The sequence below is a fragment of the Mirounga angustirostris genome, unplaced genomic scaffold (assembly GCF_029215605.1).
Source record: "Mirounga angustirostris isolate CCGP_5_RB_7025 unplaced genomic scaffold, mMirAng1.0.hap1 SCAF_3, whole genome shotgun sequence".
Classification (NCBI taxonomy): Eukaryota; Metazoa; Chordata; class Mammalia; order Carnivora; family Phocidae; genus Mirounga; species Mirounga angustirostris.
This window is the reverse complement of record NW_026991711.1, coordinates 78,235,679-78,251,085: the sequence shown is the minus strand read 5'-3', so window position 1 is coordinate 78,251,085 and position 15,407 is coordinate 78,235,679. Positions and strand designations below refer to the sequence as shown.

The following is a 15,407-nucleotide window of genomic DNA, read 5'->3' as shown; positions in this document are numbered from 1 at the left end:
TTTTGTATCTGTGTAAATACTTTATTCTGTTTCTACATAGGATATTGAAATTTACACATTATTTTTAAGACAACTAATATACAGCTAACTGAAATAAAATACACAAGAAGCTTATGAGTTATGAGATACAGATGAGAAAACCTGAGAAGTTTTTAATTTAATTTGCTCTACTGGGAACATTAGGACTCCTGGACTTGATATTGGCCTTGTATATCAAATACTTTTTTCTGTAAGTACTAGCTGACACCCTTCCAAAGAGCACGTTGTACTACTGTGTCTAAGAAATCAGTGAATAACTAGGTTTTCCATCTTATCAAAGTACAAAGCATTACTTCAATTCTAGGCCCTCTGACAGAATGTATCTACTTTTACTAAGTTCTTTAATGAAATTTTATTAAGAAATTATTGATTCAGAAGGTAAATACAAGGCATCTTTATATTACAAAGAAAATCAAGAAGACAAAAATCTAGTATTTTAAACAAATTCCAAATTCTGACATTTGGAGCAGTATTGATTCTCAGATTATCTTTTTCTAAAAGAGATTTCTTCCAGCTTGTTTCCAGACTTCTTTTACTCCTTTAATGCTTTCTCTTTTCACACATTTCCAGTATTCCTGTACACTTTGTTGTTGTGGTACCTGTTAACCAAAAGTAAAAGTAAAGAGATCATTCTCTTCAAGATTAAACACGATTTCATGTGAGCTCTGTTATTATTCCCCACACACCTCCAAAAAGTACATGAGATGGATTGTGTTGTAAAAGATAACTGCAACAGAATTGTAAGTAAGACAGGATAAAAGACAAAAAAGTGAACGTGATGTAAGAATATCCTTGGGGTAACTAGGGAATGGAAGCTAAGTATACGTGATTAGAGCTTCCTCCCTAAGAAGATAATGAAGACTTTGGGTGATCTTGTTCACATATTGGTTTAAAATGTGATTATTTCATAATGCTTTATAATATTTTATAATGTTTCCCTTTTAACGGTGAACTTTATTTAGCTAAGTGGGATAAAAATTATAAGCCTAAAACTTTGATTTAACCTTGCCGAAGTTAAAAAAATGAAAACAATACATTTGATAAGAACCCTTAAGAAGAAATAATATAATTCACCTAAGTGCTCTATGAATTAAAAGGTTCTGTATGGGTCTTCTCAGTTAAACAACAAAGTAAAGGTTAGAAAATATTTGTATCCTGGTGACCACAGGAGCACAGCATTGCTGGAAATCTGCCAAAAGGAAGCAAAAGTTGCTGATCGATTTACAGGTCTTCTATTTAATGTCTCTTGAGAAATGGCAAAGAAGCTCCTTAGTATATTAAACTGTTAACTGCAAAGGCTGGTTTAATTTCCAGGGATATGACTGTTAACTATGAGGTACTGGGTACTACTACAAAGCTTGTAAAACATATTTGCTAATAGAAATCATATTTATTCATTTTCCATAAATGTTTGTAGCAGGAAAACGAACATGCTTTTCTGAGTTGTAAATAAATAGATTTGTTTATGAACCTACCATATCCTCTCCCTCATTCTCTCTCCTCTCTTATGGCCTAACTACCTGCTTATCACATAGTTCTCTTTCCACCCATGTTTTCAACCTGAAGACTTTAAACAAAATTGTGAGTTTTATTTGTCCCACAGACCAATATGTGAATTTGAATGCAGTGATAATGGCTAACGTTTACTTCAAGTGTCTCAGACACTATACTAAATATTCTACACTTAATTCTTAAAAATTTTTTTTCCAGTAGATTCTATTAGTTTCCTCATTGTACACAGATGAGGAATGTGAGGCTCTGAAAAATTAAGTGGCTTTGCAAGATTAGGAAGTTAGTAAGTGACAGAGTTGGGATTTGAATTTAGGTGTGTCTTAACTACAGAGCCCAAGGCAAAATTCTAGGCTATGATTTCTGAATAGATTCAGATAAAAAATAAAGGCAAAGAAAAATACTGGATTCCATCTGTAGGAGGTATCTCGGTGTTGTGATCATAGCTTATAATCTCTTTATAAATGATAAAGCCTCCATTTAAGACTATAGATTTGTCCAAATTCTAGGTGTAAAATATCATTCATTCAATTACATGTAAACATGTAATTATTTAAAAACTCAAAATCTTTACCCATAAACCTCGATGCATCCTGTTTTTTAAAACCCCGAGAAACTCTCCATGACTAAGACATTCATCACCATCCACATCAAAGATCTTGAAGACGGTGTCCAAAATATTGTTTGAGAGCTCCTGTCCTGTTGCTACTTTCACGGCCCTTTTAAACTCCGCTGAAATAAAACATAAAAGAACTCATCAACCATAGCTGATGGTGAAATAGTGAAATAGTCTAAGTGGAATTCATCTAAATTTTATTATTTGAGAAGCAAAAACAAATCTAAATGTTCATTAATGGGAAGTAAAACAAAACCAAAAATACTCATTAAGAGCATATCGAAATAATAAATTTGGCTGAGAAATGTCATGAAAGTAATTGAAAGAGAAGCAGGCTATTTTAATTTAACCAATATTTTAAAGAAGGTATTTAAATATTCTCTTTTCCTTCTTAGGGGAAAAATAAGGAAAGTAAAAGCAAATAAAGTAATTGTTAAATGTGAGAGTCAATGCTTTAAGTCTAGAGTAACCACAATGAATTAAAAGGCCAATCAACTGTTTTACTGATAACTGGCCCCTTGATCAGTATGTTCTAGTTGAAGAATAGAGTGACACTGTTTATAGATGATAAAAATTAAGTCATAAAACTTACCCAGTCTGACAGGACGATGAGCTAAACTGAACATTTGCATAGCAATAGCAAAGTCTTCCAAGTGGGTCGTAAAATGACAAAATGACTTGAACTCATCCAAACTAATGCTCTAATAAAATAACAGAAGTGAATTTTAATTACAATTTTGTAAATACATTAAAAATCTTAGAATATAAGCATAAGTCCTGTTTCTTTCATAAACCTTCTAAACTTTTATAGCTTTCTAAGAAAGTCTTATTAAAGAGAATGGGCATGGCCACAGTGTATGGTTGTGTAGACTGCTCACTGGGTGAAAGGGGTCTCCTGGAGTAGGCCAGACCTGGGGTGGCCCTGTGGTACAGACTGGATTCTGTCTTCTCAAAATGCATAGGTTGAAACCCTAACGCCCAACATGACTGTATTTGGAGACAGGGCTGTTAGGAAGGCAATGAAGGCTAAATGAAGTCATAAGGGTAGGACCCTAATCTGATAGGACTAGTATCCTGATAAAATGACGAAGAGACACCAGGGCTCTCTGACTCTGTGTGTTATGCACAGAGGACAGGCCATGTGAGGACACAGTGAGAAGTATGCAAACTGGGAGGAGAGACTTCACCAAAACCAACTTGCCAGCACCTTGATCTTAGACTTCCAGGTTCCAGATGTGAGAAAACAAATTTGTTGTTTAAGCCATCCAGCCTGTGGTATTTTGTTATGGCAGCCTAAGGAAACTAATACATCCTGTTAAGTGGTCTGCCTCCTTGTTTTTCTGCTTTATCAATGGACACAGCACTGAGTAAGAGCACTGGGTTTTGGAGTTAGAGGAACCTATGTTGAAACTTCAGTTCTGCCATTTACTATGTGCATGGTCTTAGCCTCTCTAAGCCTAAGGTAAGTAACCTTTCATGAATTAAGTAATTTGTTCAGGTCTACTAAATGGTACATGGGGATTTGAACCTTGGTTTACCTGACTTTAAAACCTATACACATAAAAACAAAACAAAAAATAAGTTAGAAAAACTAGTTTTTCCATTGAAAAAGTAAACAAAGTAAGAAAATTCTTTTTTTAAAAAATTTATTTATTTGTTAGAGAGAGAGGGAGAAGCAGGCTCCCCGCTGAGCAAGGAGCCCGATGTGGGACTTGATCCCAGGACCCTGGGATCATGACCTGAGCCGAAGGCAGATGCTTAACCGACTGAGCCACCTAGGTGTCCCAAGTATGAAAATTCTTAATTTGAAAATAAATTCTTCTCTTCCTGAAAAAGTTTCTCTTTGTAGGGACCTTCAGGATCATGTCCTCTGCTTATGTGTGGTCTTATTCAAGTTTTACTGCTTTTAGCCTTTGTGAATTTATGGAATTTTTACTTTTAAAATTTTAACTAAGTTTTTGAAGAGGTAACATATACACATGGTAAAAAAAATTCTAACCATATTATGCATAAAAAATAAAGACTTCTCTCTTCCTTCAACCTCCAGTTCTCTTCCCCATAGGTAAAGCACTGTTACCAATTCTTTGTGTACCCTTCCAGAAATATTCTACTCATATAAAAGAACACACACACACCCCTGTTTTACACAGTGGGAACATCCTCTTCACACATTTCTACACCTTGTTTTATACTTTTTTTTTTTAAAGATTTATTTATTTGAGAGAGAGAGAGAGTGTGTGTGTGTGTGAGTGGGGGCAGAGACAGAGAAGGAGAAACTCCTCAAGCAGACTCCCCACTGAGTACAGAGCCTGAAGCAGGGCTTGATCCCAGGACCCTGAGATCATGACCTGAACTGAAATCAAGAGTCAGACGCTTAACCAACTAAGCCACCCAGGCAACCCCCCTTGCTTTATACTTTTAACAATAGATCTTATTAGCACAAATAAGAATGGCCATTTCTCTGCGTCATAAGCCATCACTGGGTGCAACCTTTCTGATTTTTCTTTTACTGATAAGTGAAAAATGGTACACCATTAATGTTTCAATCTGTATGTCTTGAATTGTGACTGATGTGAAACACTTTCAGTTTTATGTTCTTATTAATCATTTGTGGCTTTCTCTTCTTGTGTCTTTTTTATGTCCTTTGCCCAGATTTTTAATGTTATGTGACTTATTGCTAGGAAACAAGTGTCCATGGGCCTCTCATGTTTCTGCACATCTTTCAAACAAAGGCTCCAACCACCTTTTTATTCCACACTATCTTCCCAAGGATGTTTGTATAGTGAACAGCCTCGAATATTGACAATGTCTCCTTTGGAAGCAGAGGACAGTTTTGCTTACTGCCCATTATAAAAGATTCAGATTCCTGAAAATGAGCTTTCTCGGCTATGTGCATGGGCAGCATCCACAAGGGCCCCTCAACATGGTCCCCGCAGGACTTGGGAGGTGAGGAGGAACTGACCAAACATGATGTTCATACTGTTGCTATGCTATGAATAATAAAGTTTTTTTGTCTCTGACCCAAGCACGTGTCTTTTGTCAGCATCCATGAAATGGTACAGGCTAACTTCCAAATAGATAAAACCTCAGATACTTTACTGTTTATTAACACAGTGATTTTTAGGATCCCATTATATATTAAATAGGGCAAAATGTAAGACCCTTCAAAGTTCTTGATTTTTAAAAATTTTTTTGAGGGGGAAGGGGCAAAGAGAGAGGGACAGAAAAAACCCCAAGCAGGCTCCATACCCAGTGCAGAGCCCAATGTGGGGCTCTATCTCATGACCCTGAGATCATGACCTGAGCTGAAATCAAGAGTCAGACACTTAAATGACTGAGCCACCCAGGTGCTCCCCAAATTCTTGATTTTAAAGATCTCATTATAAATTAAAGAAATGGGCCTACTACATGTGATGCCAATATTCCTCCCCTCCCCATTTCGTTATTTTTTTTCTTTTGACTTTGATTATAATTTTGGGAGGAGATGAGGGGAAGCAACAGAATTTTAACTTTTAGGTAGCAATTTCATCAAGTTTTCCTTGAAAGCTTCTGAGCTTTGCCTAGAAAGATATGTATACCCCACTCTAAGATGATTGTTTCCAAGGTTTCTTCTAAATACACTCAGTTTCGGGGCGCCTGGGTGGCTCAGATGGTTAAGTGTCTGCTTTCTGCTCAGGTCATGATCCCAGGGTCCTGGGATCGAGCCCCACATTGGGCTCCTGGCTCAGCAGGGAGCCTCCTTCTCTGCCTCTGCCCCTGCTCATCTCTCTCTATCTCTGTGTCTCAAATGAATAAATAAAATCTTAAAAAAACAAAAACACACCCAGTTTCACTTTTCTCTCTCTTTTTTCTAAGATTTTATTTATTTATTTTTGAGAGAGAAAGAGAGAGCATGAGCAGGGGAAGAGAGGCAGAGAAAAAAGGACAAAAAGACTCCCCGTTGAGCAGGGAGCCTGATGTGGGGCTCGATCCTAGGACCCTGAGCTCATGACCTGAGCCGAAGGCAGATGCCTAACCGACTGAGCCACCCAGGTGCCCCATTTTTCCCTTTAACATTTAATTCTTAGGTCCATTTGGAATTTTAGAGTAATGAGTGAGGCAGAGATTTACCTTCATTTTCTCTCTCACATGGCCAGTGAATTAACCTAATGCCACTTTATCTTGGCATTCTTTTTTTAAAGACTTAATTTTTTTAAAGCAGTTTCAGGTTCACAGCAAAACTGAGGGGAAGGTACAGAGATTTCCCATATAGCTCTTGTCCCCTCAGCATTCTTTTCATATAAACTTTTATGGTTTGTCTAGGTCACTTGTAAGAATCCAATAGCATTTTTATTGGAACCCATTCGTGTTCACCAATATCTGGTTCTCTTTTGATTCCTGCATATAGGAAAGATTACACCTTTTTGCCTCTTTGCAGTTACATGGGGGTCATGTAATTAGTCTGGCCAATAACCAAGTGTGATGTTTTTGGCCAAAACATTTAATTGCTAGAATGTACTCACTCCTTTATTTTCCTGACACAGCCTCTGCAGATGATGTTTTTTCCAGAGGTAAAGCTCCAAGATGGCAGAGCTTGGAGAGTCTGGGTCCCTGAGCAACTGTATGCATAGCTTCACACCATGATTGAGAAAGGAATCTTTCTTGTGTTAGCCATGGGGATTTCAGGGTTAATTTGTAACTGCAACCGAGGCTGTTCTAATATAACCATTACATTTATAGATGAATCTAAGGGAGAACTGCTACATTTATAATACTAAGATTTCCCATTCATAGGAGATGTCACTATATAATTAGATAACTTTTATATCTATCAAGACCTTAAAGGTTTTCTTCATATATTTGACGTTAAATTTATTTCTAATTGTTACATGTTTCTATTGTAATTATAAATGGGATCTTCATTACATTTTATTATCTTTTTCCTCACTATAGAAATAGCTTTAAAAAAATTATATAAAAATACATGTCTACTCCAAAAACATGTATTGGAACAATGAAGTAAAAGCAATACATAAAGTAAAAAGTCACAAAAAAATCTCACAACAGTGTATTAATCATTATTAGTAGTTTGGCAATCATTTCTTCATATACATACACACACTAGTCCCAATACATTTTCTAATTTGCAATTTGTACACAGGACAGTTATTGCTAATATATTAGCATTGTAACAGGCACTTTATTGAATTTTTACTGTTTCTAAATGCTTTTCAATTTGAGTCTCTTGGGTTTTCTAGATATATAATTACATCTATGCAAACAAAGACAACTGTGACTCCTTTCAAATGTTTATATTCTTTAATCCTATTAATTTGCACTGGCTAAGATTTCCAGAACAATAGTAAGTAATAGTGGTGACAGTGAACATTCTTATTCCCGATTTTACTGGAAATGCAAAACTCATATTGCTATACTGATTGTATCTTAGGCAATAATTCATTCATATGAAAACAGTATGTAAAGAACATTTCTCACCTTGATTTTATACTTAAATAATAGAGAGTAACATGGTTTTTGTTAATTTTTAAGTTACTTTATTTAATTACGTAAATATTTCTTTTTTATTTATTTAATTTTTTAAAAGATTTTATTTATTTATTTGATAGAGACACAGCAAGAGAGGGAACACAATCAGGGGGAGTGGGAGAGGGAGAAGCAGGCTTCCCACTGAGCAGGGAGCCTGATGCAGGACTCGATCCCAGGACCCTGGGATTATAACCTGAGCAGATGCTTAACAACTGAGCCACCCAGGTGTCCCTAATTAGGTAAATATTTCTAACATTATTTCATCTTTACCAGAAGCATAATAAAAAGGTATACCAACCTCTCCTGCTGACAACTTCTCTCTTACATTTTTCCAATAGATGTCTTTATTTTCAGTGTTAGTGAAGAAAAGTAGCCACTCTGCAAAGTCTTCTTTTCTCATGAAACTCAAACCTTTAGAAAACTGAAGGAATTCCATTTCTTGGACCTCTGTTTGTAAATTCTCCATAAATCTAAATGTTAAAATATAAAATTGATGTAAGGAACTAGTAGCATTCAACCTTAGTATTGTAAATAGGATCGCAAAGCACCTTCAGCAAAACCTACTGAGTGGCTGGCCTCTTGAAATGTTGAGTCAAACAAAGTATTAGTGCTGTGCAAGGAGTGGGGGAGTGGAGGATGCAGAGAAGCTGATTAAGTCCAATACTGTCACTCTGTCACTCCCTATACTCAATTTGTGCAAATTATACTTGGCAACATACATTCTGACAAAGATTTACAAAACTATGTAAAATGTTGCTCTGATGTATCTATAACAATTTTTTTCCAACATAGAAAAATTATCCATAATCAGAGAAACTTAACATTCAGTTGGGCTACTGTTTTTAGAATGTTAATCATAATTAATGGTTCTTAATATTTTTCAGATACCAAAGTTGATTAATGTAGTCAATGGCTTTGTATCAAAATCTTAGATTTACCTAAAAGTATTTATAATCATTTGGACAAGAACATATGAATAAATGACTCAACATTCTTTTAAAAATAAAAACACAGCAGTCTGATCAAACGGTCACCAACAGCTCCCTGAGAAAAGTACAGGTTAAAAGGATATCAGATTAAAAAAAACTTCTTTGAACAAGAACTCAGAAATGCTGCACTTGATTTATTTATATCCTAAATCATGTGAAAAGTATTATCTCCATGTGTTTTAACATGTTGCAGACAGTTTTATTCACCTTTCTACATGTTAAAAATCTGTCATGTCACAATTTAATGGAATTATACGTGGGTGAAAAATCTACTGCAGTTCAGTGGGAGAAAAACTGCCAGTGTTCAAAAACTACTCGCTTTCGGCTCTACATTTAGCCCATAAACCTTAAAAGCATGAAGGGGCAGTTTTGATTTTAGGCTTCTATCTGTGTGATAGGTAAGAGTTTGTTACCTACAACATTTTCTGAATGTACGAGGATATACAGATTTATCAAAGCCATGTGTCTTTCTGGGTCAAGGCAGAGGTTTGTCTAAAATATGAAGCATTTCCAGTTTGGGCTGAGAGATCGATGAAACCTTTTACTGATATGCCTTGTCCTTTGTTTTACTGAGTTTTATTATACCGTGTACTATGAGAAAATTCAACTTAACTAGGATTGCTAAAAAAAAATGCTTTACTTGCAAATGAGTGTACAGTGAATTTAGGAAAGTAGAGAATGTGGTATAAACACATTACTAACTCGCTCCTTTTCTTCTTCTTTTTCTTCAGGCCCTGAGGTTAAAATATTATAAATTTAACTGCTGTTAAACTATACATTGTCTGGTTTAAGCTACTTTCATCTTACTAACTATACTACTTCTGAAGAACATAAGTATATTTTAGGAAAACCATCTTTCCTAACTCTAAAATTATAGATCTTGTTATGACTTGAAAATCTTGGAACATGATTACTGGACATAAATATATGAATTGAATTTAGAGTAAGTAGAGTCACCAGATACATTCTGAACAAATTAAATAGATTATAAATTAGTGGATTAGTTGGGAACAATGGGAAAAAAATCTGATTTTCCTTATCTTTTTTTTTTTTTTTTAATTTTTTAGGTCACAGGGTGCTGGAGCTGGCTCCTACCAGCTCTGGGAATCCATTGCGCATGTTTTCCCACCTCTATTTCATGTATGACAGCTTGAAACTGGCTTGGTAGAATATATACATTACTCACTGGCAAATGCTACAAAACAGGCTGTTCTTCCTGAGAGCAGATTGTTAAACATATGTATTAGCACACCACTGCTTATAGACGTCTTTGAATTTATAAAAAAACTCCTCATGAATTTAGAACATCCTCAACTAATTGGCATTTCTGAATTAAAGTACATCAGGAATATGGCACATGCACACAAAACCTACAGTTACATACGGATCAATTCCCTGTGAAAAAGACCTGAAAACTAGCTGAAGAGCTGATAAAAGGTCCATATTGTGGTCTCCGTAAAAACCCCACCCCAGGACAACCAATCAGGATGGATCTCACAAATAAGCAGCCTATCCCTGAGGAGTAATGGTCCTACTCTACATCAGGCACCCCAACCTTTAGCACCTACACTGCAGAGAAAAGCTCCCAAAACATATGGCTCTGAAAGCCAATGGGGGAAACAAAAACAGTGGGAAAAGAAATGTAGAAGAAAAGGCCCTAAAGAAAATAGAAAAAAAAGGAAAAAAGAGACTGGAAAAACAGAGGTGGTGATGCAGAGTCGGTAGGGCCATCAACAGCTGTCTGAGTAGGCTGAGCATCATCTTTTTTTCCCCTGAGCTATATATATGCTGATACAGAATGGATTTTTCACAATTAAATTACCTGTTGATTTCATAACAATAAATAAACACTGAAATTCCAGCAGACAGAGCTTAAGTTATACTTTAGTTTTTATTTAAATGGCTAAGAGCGGGACGCCTCCCTGGCTCAGTTGTTAAGCGTCTGCCTTCGGTTCAGGTCGTGATCCCAGGGTCCTGGGATCGGGCCCCGCATGGGGCTCCCTGCTTGGCGGGGAGCCTGCTTGCCTGCTTCTCCCTCTCCCTCTGCCTACTGCCCCCCCTTCTCGTGTTCTGTCAAATAAATAAATAAATAAATAAAAAAAATCTTAAAAAAATATAAATGGCTAAGAGGTATTTCAGTCTTTTCACTACTTGTAAAAGTAGTGAAAAGTAAAAAACCAAGCCAACCCAAAAAACAATAACCCAAACAAATCACAAATTTATCCACACACTCTCTCATTAACTGATAAGTTTCTCTTGACATGTGGTAGTATCTACTTAATGCGTCTTCTATCCCTCTGGTCACCTGGTCTAGTGCTAGGTCCTTGAAAGCCCATTCACTGTACCTAACCACCTACCACGGAACTGTGGGACTAATTCTTTCAGAAACTTTTTTTTTTTTTTTTAAAGATTTTATTTATTTGACAGTGAGAGATACAGCGAGAGAGGGAACACAAGCAGCGGGAGTGGGAGAGGGAGAAGCAGGCTTCCCGCGGAGCAGGGAGCCCGATGTGGGGCTCGATCCCAGGACCCCGGATCATGACCTGAGCCGAAGGCAGACGCTTAACGACTGAGCCACCCAGGCGCCCCCTTTCAGAAACTTTGTGACCATTTAAACCTTTTAAGAGAAACCTGGGTCTGAATTTCTAAGATCTTTAACCCTGGACCAAGTCCCTTATTAATCTCATCAAATTCCAGCTGTAAAAAGGGAAGACTCCTATCTGACTTTCTAGGGATAGGTGAAATAATGTATGTGAAATACTCAAATGTCAGGCACGTAGTGATGGCACTGAGGATGCAGGTAACCACCCTCCCTTTCCATCCTTACTCAAGCCCAGACTTAGTATCAAGAATTAGCTACTAAACTGCTTCAGCCGCTCTCTTACCCTCAGCTCCCTGTGGCTGTTGAAGGCCTTCAAGGGCAGCCTGAAGAAAATCATACACCAGCAGAAATTAATGGTCTACACCTGTAACTGGGTCCTCAACCCTGCCAACACCCTGCTGCTAGGCCAGAGAGCTCTCTATTTCCCACAGTGGCTATTTCAATTTGTTTACTTTCTCTACAAATCTATCCCACTGGCTTTCTATTTGTGCTCAGCAGATGACTTGCCCCAACTTCTCAGAGAAACTAGAGGTCACTACCTAGGAAATTCATTTTCTATCACTCTAGGAATGTAACAGCACACATCCCCATTCTCACCACTGCCAATCTCTTTTCTGACCTAGTGAAAAGGAGGAGTCCCTTTTCCTGTTGATGGCTACCTGTGCTCTGCATTCCACCTATATTCCCCTAGTTCTTCCTTCTCAGGAGGCTTGCTCCTCTGGACTCCCATTCACTCCTGCATTGTCTTTCCCTCTTCATATCATCATTTAAATATGTGGGGAAACCTTTCTTTCTTTTTTTTTTTTTTAAAAGATTTTATTTATTTATTTGAGAGAGAGAGAATGAGAAAGAGAGAGCACATGAGAGGGGGGAGGGTCAGAGGGAGAAGCAGACCCCCTGCTGAGCAAGGAGCCCGATATGGGACTCGATCCCAGGACTCCAGGATCATGACCTGAGCCGAAGGCAGTCGCTTAACCAACTGAGCCACCCAGGCGCCCGTGGAGAAACCTTTCTTACATTCCCTTTCTGCTACTGCCCCCTCTCTTCCTTTGCTATAGTCAATCTCCTTCAAAGAATTACCTGTATTTCTTTCTCTATTCACCCTCACTCACTCCTCAACCCACTGCAATTTGCCTTTTGCTCCCACTGATCACATCTACCCTACATTCATCATTTTCTTTCCTAAACTTGTTCTTACTTGTGTTCTCTAGCTCAGTGAATAGGTATCACACATTTCATTGGCTCCACTCAGAAACCAGGCCGTAGCTTAGATTTCACCTTATTTACTCTTCAACCAGTCACCAATACTATTAAGTCCCTTCTCCTAACCAATCCCTTGGATTTCTCCACTTCCTTTCTGTTCCCACTGCCACCACCTTGGTCTAATTATTATCCTTTCTTCTCTATTAATGCAATAGTCTCTAACAGATCTCCTTGCCTTTTGTCTAGTTTCCTTAGCCAATCTGCTGGATCTGATGTTCACCTTACCTCCCTGATTCAAGGCCTTCACAGCTCTCTGTTGTTCTTGGCATGGCACAAAAGCCTTCACAACTGTGCCCGTGTTGACCTTCCCACCTTCATCTCTCACATTTCTGGTTAAGTCATAATGAACTTCTAATTTCTGAATCTGCCATGTCTTCTCCCGCGTTCAGACATATTATTTTATCTATTTAGTACTCATTGGGTTCACATTAACACTGGCTTGATAATTCCTGCCAATATTATGCAGATATGGGTTCTTTTCCTGAGAAATTAAAAACACGAACTATCTGAACAGAGCAGTAGTCTATCTACATTATGTCAGTTAAATTATTCTGTGGAATGACAATAGACTTAAAATATTTCTGAGAATTTTTTTCTAACTTAAATTCACTGTGTACTGACAGTCCCATACAATGGACCTATCTAGTACAGGATATTCTGTATATTGTCAGTCCGTAATCAGAATTCTGGGCCAAAGAGTTAGATAAAAACATCAGTATTTTGTAAAGTAAAATTTGACCCAGAGATTTAAACAAAATTATGTTTTATTGGACTATAAAACAGATTTTTAAATAACTGCTTTTTCCTTAGTGTAAAGTCTACAGTTGCTAAGGGATGTTTTTGTTCCAGAAACTTCTAAGTTCCTTTGTGTGAAGAATTTAAATTTATAATTTAAGAATTTAAATAATGCATGAAACAAAATCTGGAATATTGATTGATTAAATATGACATCAATACCTCTTCCTATTGATAAAAGAACAATAGAATGGAATAAGCATTGCTAAAAGAGTCACTTAAAATGGAGTTGGGAGGATGCTGAAGAAGCAGGGCCTATGCATATTTCCTGTCTCAGTCCTCAGAAAAATGCTAAACTTGGATTGTTGCCAAACTGCAAACATCCAGGATGAACATCTGCTGCATGTAAGAATGGACTTAAAAGGACTTTCTGCCTAGCAGTAATCTTAGCAACCAATCATGTATGGAACAGTGTTACTGTAACCCTGCCAGCACCAATCATAAAAAAAACAACTTATGTGCCGAAAATTCCTCCTTTGCCTTTAAAAATCCCAAGCTCCTTTGTCTCTTTGAAGCACAATCTGGGTTGCTGCCTTAATTTCTGTCTTCTGAGCTGCGATTCCCAAGATCCCAAATAAATGCCTTTTTTTTTTTTACAGCCTTGCCTTTCCCTTTTCTTATTTGACACATCATATCTATATTAATAATTGCTTTGTAACTTTGTATTTGTTGGTAAGTTTAATTACATTACTAGCATATTTCCAGAAAATTTTATAAGGCTAGGGATCCTTCATAAAACTGATTACAACTTCACAATTCCTACTGAATTTTCAAATACAAAAATTGATAATAAAAGTGGAAACAACTTTGCCATCTGTGATGAAAAATACAAGTGGTGTCTAGTTTTCTCTTCTCACTTAAAAAATCCTTCTCTCTGAATTTTAAAGCAGTCAGTCCTTGGGGGAAAAAAGATGAATATGCTATAATTTTATTTTAGTTTTGATTTTTTTTCTTTAGAAGTTGGATTAAGGAGCCTTTGGCAAGAGACTGAGGAAATTCTAAGCTGAAGAAGTATCTTGACCAAGAGAGCTGGGGAAATGCAAACAGAGAAAAAAGCCAGAGAAAAAGAATTCCCTAAGGAGAGAGCCCTAGGAGCTGGGAAACAAAGCTGCTAGAAACTCTAAAAATAATTTAAGTTGATAAGAGTTTGGCACATATTCTGAGTGCCTACTATGTGTTACATTGTGTGTACTTTAATATGTTACCTCATTTAATTCTCAGATCAACCTCAGACTTTTCATGTGGGGGATAGGATATTAACATAAATAAGAGCAGAAAGAACAGAATAAAGATTAAGAAGGGAGAAATTTGGATGAATTAGAGATCTGTTCTTTTCCTTTATTAGATTAAAAATTGTTATGATTTCTAATTTTTAAATTTACTTTTATATTTACTTACAACTCTCTAAAATGGGCAGGACAAGTATCATTTTATAAATTTTTACAGGGCACCTGGGTGGCTCAATTGGTTAAGTGGCTGCCTTGGGCTCAGGTCATGATCCCAGGGTCCTGAGATCGAACCACCCTGGGCTCCCTGCAGCAGGGAGCCTGCTTCTCCCTCTCCTGCTCCCCTTGCTTGTGTTCTCTCTTCCTGTCAAATAAATAAAATCTTAGAGAAAATTAATTTTTACAAAGAACAAAAAAAACGTACATGATTTGCCCAAGACCATACAGCTAAATAAATGCTAAATAGCATAACTAGGATTTACACCTATTTGTATCCCAAGTCCAGTGCTTTTTCCCTTTTATATTGCTACCAATTTCTAAATTTTTGGTATTTAATTATTAGTACTTGTACTTGCCTATTAAAGTGTAAAGTGGTTTTAAAGAAAAAGCTGAATTTTAGAAGCTGAAGTGAAGTATGCCTCCATGCTTAAAATTATGATTTTGGTTGTTCTCTGCTGATAGATGCTATAAAAAAACAGCCTGTGAAATTTGAAATTTGTTGCTGGTCTTACTATAACTGTTAAGAATGTAAGTCTTTATATTACACAGTGTCCTTTTTTATAGGACCCATGGGAAACTTTCTTTCTGGCCCTATGAGGAATAAATGCCCCCTCCCCCCTTAC

The 15,407-nt window shown here is 36.9% G+C and overlaps 1 protein-coding gene across 2 annotated transcripts in view; it reads right to left on the bottom strand.

Annotated features, from left to right (window-relative positions):
• MICU2 (mitochondrial calcium uptake 2) overlaps nucleotides 1-15,407 on the bottom strand; it is a 174,572-nt gene continuing 159,165 nt past the window's right edge. For both annotated transcript variants that reach the window (XM_064586298.1, XM_045869182.3), the window contains 4 exons: nucleotides 7,989-8,160; nucleotides 2,757-2,865; nucleotides 2,123-2,280; nucleotides 1-638 (listed from right to left, as the gene is read on the bottom strand). In XM_064586298.1, the coding sequence (XP_064442368.1) occupies nucleotides 534-638; nucleotides 2,123-2,280; nucleotides 2,757-2,865; nucleotides 7,989-8,160 (544 nt within the window). In that variant the 3' untranslated portion in view covers nucleotides 1-533. The remainder of the gene's footprint in view (nucleotides 639-2,122; nucleotides 2,281-2,756; nucleotides 2,866-7,988; nucleotides 8,161-15,407) is intronic.